Here is a 7,313-nt window from a genome sequence, read left to right on the forward strand (position 1 = left end):
GTAAGTACAGTCCATTTAAAAGTTGCTGTGTAAGTACAGTCCATTTACCATTTTCCTCACCTCTCTTTGCCGTTCATATTTACAGGGTGAAGGACCCAGCGGAGAACGAGGAGACAGGGGGTTCCCAGGGAGGCCTGGTTCACCTGGTGCAGACGGGTTGAGAGGACAACCAGGTCCGGACATTGTGGGTGTCAAAGGACGACCCGGTTTACCTGGAGACGACGGTCTCGCTGGTTACCAAGGGGCTCCAGGAACAACTGGAAGTCCAGGTGAGAGTCAGCTGACTGCCTCCATAGCCGTTTCTATTCAGTCTCATTTCCATGGCGTGTATTTCTGCTCTCTATATGGATTTTGCTTATCTCTTTCTGTGTAATTTTTGCCTTACCTCTTTCAAAATCTTTTGTAATCTAGTTTGCCGTGGTAAGAGTGGACTGTGGCTTGTGGTTAAAGGAGAAGGAAGCATGGTGACCAGCCAGTTGGCTTACTTCTCTTCCTTCTGCTGTCTAATTAATGCGGGAGCTGCATCCCTTAAACCAGCTACGGCTGAGCCTGTTTGAGACGATGCTTGTGCTTTTGAATAACTCTTGTTTCGAATGCGTCTCTCTTTCCTTCTCCCTCATTTGCGACTGAAAAGGCGGCTGTATACCAAGAGGAGATGGAGGACAGGTGGATGACACAGGTAGCTGGTATAAAATGTTTTCTTTCATTTGCTTCATTTATAACAGCTCTATTGTGCTTTGTGTTTGTAAAATTTTACTGGTGTGCATGATGTTTTTTTATGCTTACAGTTTGAGAGTTACAGTACAGAGGTTCCAGCTAATATAATGATTATGTTTCATTCTGAAAACCATTCATGCTGGGCAGCAGACAGACACCACCTGCACCAAATAAATTCTTTATAAACAGCTGCTTCTTCATAAAACCCATCAGTTGTTTTCTGATATGTTCTTGTCAGGCTCTTGCAAATCTGTTCCGGGACCTCCGGGCCTGCCAGGACTCCCAGGACTCTTTGGAATTCAAGGCGTCCCAGGTAAACTAACTGAGCAAGATTTGTGTTAAGCTTTAGCCTCTTTGGAGTCAATTTTGAAGCTCGATTATGTTTCGAATTCAACAGGATCTTCTGGCCTACCGGGTCCACATGGTGGAAGTGGAGTCAGGGGGGAGAAAGGAGAACAAGGGGAGCAAGGCAGAGGCGGCAGTCCTGGACCACCAGGTGAGGGGAGACAATAAACTGTGTGGAGTAAAGACTGGAGTTTGACATGAATGGTTAGGGTGTTAGCTGAAAGATGGAATCTCCATGTTTTCTAGTTTGTTTATGCACGAAAGACATTAAGAAAGTTTAGAAGCTAAGACATCTTGATGTTGGTTTTGTTTTTATCTAAATAAAATCAATTTTTGTAGTGTGTCAGAACAATTAGTCTTGTTGAAGAAGGTCACTGTCATGGGGGAATATGAGCTTTATTAAAGGTTGTACTTTGTCACCAGTTAGAATTTGGTTGATGCTCTTTGTTGAAGTAACATCATCGTAACCAACAGCTCAAAGCATCATACGGCTACCCTGCAGTTTGCTTATAGTGCAACATTTTGACAAGTGATGCACATAAACTTTTCTATATAATATAGAAAACGATAAGGATTTATCGGATCAATCATGTATTCATTGCTCTGTGGTCCAGTTCTGATGCTCACATTATACACTATTGGTGAAGAAAGTAGGAGCACTTTGATCGTCTGTATATCCAGGATCTAGTGTTTTAATACTTTTTAAAAAAATTTTAAACATGTTCTAATTTCAAAGGTGTGACTTAAAAGCCTTGCTTTAACTCAACAACATCGTCAGTTCAATGTTAACAATACCACCAGTTGGACACATTCATATTTATTAATATTCATACCATACCATCTAAATACATTTAAACTGTGCCAAGGATCTATGTAGTCAGCATAAAATAAAATGTTAGAATTTGGTTGACACAGAAACATAGATATTTGTGTAAACAGCAAAAATGTATTTAGATCAAGTCAAAGTTATTTATAAAGCTCATGTAAAACAGAGTTAACCAAACTGTTGTAAACAAAAAAAGTACAGGAAAATACTCAACGGAATAATAAAAATGCAGAAAGGAAATAAGTTAATGAAAATTTAGTTGCAATTTGATATATTTAAATTTTATATCAGCTTTATTCACTGTTGAGCTGTAATATTAGACCTGCCACAGCAGTACACATAAAGTAAAAATAGTTTTAAATGTTACTATAGTGTTCTAGTAAATGTTTGGTTTGCTTTTTGAATTGTTTTATTATAATAAATAAACTGATTTTTTGCAGGATTTCTGATTTTTTTAATTAATTCTAATGTAAATGTTATTCTTTACTTGATAAATACAATTTAACTAGTTCATCTATAAATATAAGGCATCAATTATCAAAACTACTACTTTAAACAACAATATCAACAAAATACAAAATAAAACAAAAAAGCAATTTGAAGCTTTTTCAAAGCCTTAATTATACCTGTAACTAGTAGTTGCAGGTATAATTAAGGCTTTGAAAAAGCTTACATGAATTTAATTGTGTCTACTTAAATACACAGCACCACTCCCTGTTGATCACATCAGAGATTTGTTTTAAATATTCTTTTTGGTGCTAATTTGTTGTTATTATGTTTCAAATCCAGGTTTTCCTGGTCCTCGTGGAGATTTGGGGATCCCTGGCAGAAAAGGTTTTATTGGAGACCCAGGTGTGTCAGGTGTTCCTGGTCGATACGGGGGTGAAGGTGAAAAGGGTGCTCATGGTGAAGTATTAGGAGCATCACCTGGACCACCAGGTGACCCAGGACAACCTGGTCCTCAAGGAGTGAAAGGCCAAATTGGAGATGAAGGAGCGCCAGGCTACCAAGGTCAGCTGTGTTTCTGTTTTCATTTTGTTTGATCAAGAATGTTTAAACTTTATTACAGTAATTGTATTAAACTGATTTCCTCAGGAATGGTCGGCATGCCAGGTATGATTGGCTTTAAGGGGGAGACAGGTCCCATAGGTCTCTTAGGGGAAGAAGGGAGACCTGGGCCAGCGGGCATATATGGATTCCCTGGCGATCCCGGAAGATCAGGTTCACCTGGGCTTCCTGGTGAAACTGGACAACCAGGTTGGAGAAAAATACAAGCAAACACACCTCTGTCCAAAAATTATCATATTTATTCCTGCTGGTAATCTGTCAACTATATCATCAGGAATCACCGGAGAGAGGGGTATAGAAGGAGATCCAGGTCCCCCGGGTCCAGCAGGATTCAAAGGGATGCCAGGTATTTTTGGTGATAATGGTACAACAGGAGAACCTGGTCTACCAGGTAACCTTGGAAAACCAGGCGCAAGTGGATATCCTGGGCTTCCAGGATCAAAGGGTTGGTTCCTTAAAAATGCCACTGCTAGTTTAACGTTGAGAAAAACAATATACCACACAAACCATTAAAGCTAAAATGCTTGTTTCTGGGACTTATCCTTTATTTCAGGTAGCAAAGGGTCTCCTGGCATGTCAGGTTTTCGTGGGCTTTTTGGTGATTCTGGACAGAAGGGTCAAGAGGGGCTCAAAGGAGAGACTGGAGTGCCTGGCCAAGCAGGTCTGAAAGGATTTGATGGCCAGAAGGGAGAGAAAGGTAGGGCTCAGAATCGTCAGGTAATGTCACTGCTGTACTGAGACATACAACTAACCCCCACCACCCCTGTGGCCAGGTGAGCGTGGGCTGACAGGACCACCTGGGAAGATGGCTCCTCAAATGCTCATTCACGTAAAGGGAGCCAAAGGAGAACATGGAAATCAAGGCAGTCAAGGATTCACGGGGCCAAGAGGTCTGCAGCTCCAGTCTGATATATGTTTCTTGTTTCCGTTCACCTCCTCTGTGCCCTCAACTGATCATTTTATGCTTTCTTCAGGTACCAAAGGTTTGCCTGGTGTGCCCGGTCATGATGGCTCTCACGGTTTCCCAGGGGACCCCAGCAATGAGAAAGGTTTTCACGGAGATCCAGGAGCACAGGGGCTGCCAGGCTTTAAAGGATTGCCGGGTCCAACAGGAAACAGAGGCATTATGGGCTTTGAGGGAATGCCTGGCAACAAGGTGAGCAAAGCCACTCTGAAACTTAATTTGATTCAGTGGATTTGACCATTTCTCATGTAACAAAGGCCAGAATTTATTGAAACTAACAAAAGGTAATTATTGGCTGTACATCTATGACTAATTAAATTTTGGAGCTGATCCAGTTGAAGATGGCCAATATAGTAGATCACTGACCTTAGTAAACACAAAAAGGACTAGACCTATACCAGGGTTTGACTGCATCTGCATTAACCTTTATCATCATAAAATGATCTTATTTCATTAAGGAATGCAAGAAATTTAACTTTTTTTTTTTGTTTGTTTGTTTGTTTTGTTTTTGTTTGTTTGTTTGCTTGTTCCCCAGAATATATTTAATAAAGTTAGGACCATAGAAACCTAGTGAATGGCACAAGTAGATATCCATACTTTTTTTTAAATCAGGAATGACAATGGTAAGGAAGGTGTGGAACGTTTTTAAAATCAAAATTGCACAACGTACAGCCATTTCTCATTGCTACGGTGAGATGCTAAATTTGTGTTCCCATAAATAAGGCAAAATGCAAAGTCCATGAAAATTAAAAGTTAATACATTTAGCCAAATTGGACAGTGGTGTGACAGCATGAATTGGATGAACTTCTTCATCTCATCATACAATGCCAACACAAAGACGCCACCCATGTCTCTGAGCATGTTGGACCAGGCTCACTTGAAGAAAGCCTTTCCATAATTTGCAATCTTACACAGCAATCAATGGTCCCACTGTACATGATGTCAGCTCCTTCGCATCTGGACTGCATCATCATACATCTATGGGCAGTATCGAAGCGGTTTGAGGTCAGGCCAGCGACGGCTGTTACATTCTGTGCAATCATCCAGCTCACCAATATGTGGGTGTTCTTGGGGTCTGGAAGCATACCCTTAGCTGTGGCATAGATGCCAAAGTATGCATCCCTGTAGGTGATGATGATGTCCTGCACAGACACACTGAAGCCCTGGTACAACTTTCAAAGACCATCAAACCTGAAGATTTGTGTCAGGCAGTTACCCAGACCTTTGAATTCTCTTTCTTGTACAGCTTTTCCTATGTCAACAGCAAGATGGGTATGGGCGAAGTCGAGGGAGTACACGAAACAGAGAATGAAGTAGCTCCAGCAGCACCACCTGAGGCCAGGTTACTGGCAAAGTACCTCCAGAACTGAATGCACTTGTCCAGGCCATCAAGGAAGAACTTGTTGTACTTTCTTTGAATGCAAAGTTGAGGGCCTGGGTGGGGAAATATCTGATGACATTGGCAAGTTTACCTCTCCAGAAGGAAAGGACTCCCTGCACCTTGGGGATGCAGACAACACGGTCGATAATGCCTTTAAACTGCTTGTCTGCAGTGATCTGTTTGCTTGCATGTTGGACCTGAAGAAGAAGCTTCACTCTCTCAATCGGGGCAACAGCTGTTTTGGAAATGGCTGCAGAGATTCCACCAGCCAAGAAGTCCTTAATAAATGTGATAGCTCTCATATTGCAATGTTTTAGATGTGCTTTTCAGGTAACCAGTATCCCCACTGCTTTTTACATCTGACGGCCTGCACTGACAAAATGCACTTGTCTTGTTTTAATGTTGTTTTGAATAATGGTAAATGAGTTGTCATCATTCTCACTCATACACATTTTAACTTACTTTTCAGGGAGGCAAAGGAAGCCCTGGTGCTTATGGAGCATCTGGTGACAAAGGAAGGAAGGGTGCCAAAGGTACACGGTCAAATTTATACCTCAGACAGACATTTAGATGTCATGAAGTTACTGTGATGGAACTATTTTATGTGGTAGTTATTTTAGTAAAATATTGCAGGTGACAGAGGCCTCCGTATAGACCTTCCAGGAACTTCTGGACTGAGAGGAGAAGATGGATTTCCAGGAGAGCCAGGTATAAGTTAGACCTTCTGCAACTGTTGTTTCTTCTGCTTTATATTTGATCAACAACAGTAATAAGGTTTTGGCTGATTTTAAATGTTTGATATTCCTGTTTTTAGGTTCGAATGGATTAATTGGAATCACTGGGGACATTGGTATTACTGGTTTTGATGGCATCGAAGGAATGAAGGGCAAGTTAGGTGATCCAGGAGTAGTAGGACACCCAGGTAAACCACACCTCCTTATAGTTTACAAAAATGATTTACATTTTGTTTACATGAATTTGCTTATTGTTTTCAGGCTCAGATGGGCAGAAAGGAACTCCTGGTATTCAAGGTCAAAAGGGCGTTCCTGGATCTCCTGGAAAAGATGGACAACCAGGCTCTCCTGGCTATGAAGGAATTAAAGGTAACAAGATCTTGTTTATTTTCTCAAACCTACCGTGCACACTTGTTGTTTACCCTATGATTCCATCTAAATGCGTGCAGGCTACACCGGCCTTAAGGGTCTCTTTGGATTACATGGACTGAAAGGACAAAAGGGAACATCAGGAACACCAGGTACCAAATCAAGAAATGAGTCCTCTGTGCACTGCTAGAATCAAAGCAATGTACAGTGAATGTTTAAGACTGTTTCATCTATAATGCTGCTTAAATACTCTAAAAATATAGATTTATACATTTTATTCAAATAATGAGCCAATAAATAAACAAAATTAAAGTTGTATTTTTTTACTGTTTCTATAAAAGCTTCTCTCCTAGATTTGAAAACGTGTGTTTTCTTACTTTGATTGAATTATGTAATTTTACTGTTTTAGGTTTGTCGTCAGCTGCATTGTCAAAGATCACATTTGATTCTGAAATGAGCTTTTCTGAGTGTGTCGTCTGATTGCGTTTACATCAGGTCTGGAGCTTATCGGACCTGCTGGGGAGACGGGAGTCAAAGGAGAAAAGGGAGAGAGCGGTGAACCCAACAGTCAGCCTGGTACTCCAGGCATAGCGGGGTTGAAAGGTTTCCAAGGACCTCAAGGTGAACCACTCTTTTTATCCATACAAGGCCCACCAAAGGCCAGACAAGATCAGTCCAGCACAGCAGCACATGCCGCAGTATGATTTGACTTTGCTAATGCTTGACACAGTTTTATGTTTTTGTTTGTTCAGGTGACTTTGGCCAGCCTGGAGAGCCAGGTTTCCCAGGCCTTGCAGGACCAGACGGGACCCCAGACAAACCAGGATTCAGGGGGGATCCTGGATTTTCAGGAACACCAGGATACCAAGGTAGACAAAACATTTTACAAAGTTTTGGATCAGATTTAA

At 41.3% G+C, this 7,313-nt stretch overlaps 1 protein-coding gene and 1 pseudogene across 1 annotated transcript in view; one reads left to right on the forward strand and one right to left on the reverse strand.

Moving 5' to 3' along the window:
- The window catches only part of col4a2 (collagen, type IV, alpha 2), a 34,964-nt gene that overhangs the window by 18,154 nt on the left and 9,497 nt on the right, over window positions 1-7,313 (forward strand). The window contains exons 22-38 of the mRNA XM_037686184.1: window positions 86-269; window positions 635-679; window positions 956-1,030; window positions 1,115-1,213; window positions 2,678-2,899; window positions 2,984-3,145; window positions 3,231-3,401; window positions 3,510-3,653; window positions 3,730-3,846; window positions 3,931-4,112; window positions 5,772-5,835; window positions 5,936-6,010; window positions 6,117-6,224; window positions 6,298-6,405; window positions 6,486-6,557; window positions 6,901-7,026; window positions 7,158-7,274. Of these exons, the coding sequence (XP_037542112.1) occupies window positions 86-269; window positions 635-679; window positions 956-1,030; window positions 1,115-1,213; window positions 2,678-2,899; window positions 2,984-3,145; window positions 3,231-3,401; window positions 3,510-3,653; window positions 3,730-3,846; window positions 3,931-4,112; window positions 5,772-5,835; window positions 5,936-6,010; window positions 6,117-6,224; window positions 6,298-6,405; window positions 6,486-6,557; window positions 6,901-7,026; window positions 7,158-7,274 (2,071 nt within the window). The remainder of the gene's footprint in view (window positions 1-85; window positions 270-634; window positions 680-955; window positions 1,031-1,114; window positions 1,214-2,677; window positions 2,900-2,983; window positions 3,146-3,230; window positions 3,402-3,509; window positions 3,654-3,729; window positions 3,847-3,930; window positions 4,113-5,771; window positions 5,836-5,935; window positions 6,011-6,116; window positions 6,225-6,297; window positions 6,406-6,485; window positions 6,558-6,900; window positions 7,027-7,157; window positions 7,275-7,313) is intronic.
- LOC119419739 lies at window positions 4,279-5,604 on the reverse strand (annotated as a pseudogene).

Source organism: Nematolebias whitei, chromosome 13, assembly GCF_014905685.2.
Source record: "Nematolebias whitei isolate Nwh7 chromosome 13, NemWhi1, whole genome shotgun sequence".
Lineage (NCBI taxonomy): Eukaryota > Metazoa > Chordata > Actinopteri > Cyprinodontiformes > Rivulidae > Nematolebias > Nematolebias whitei.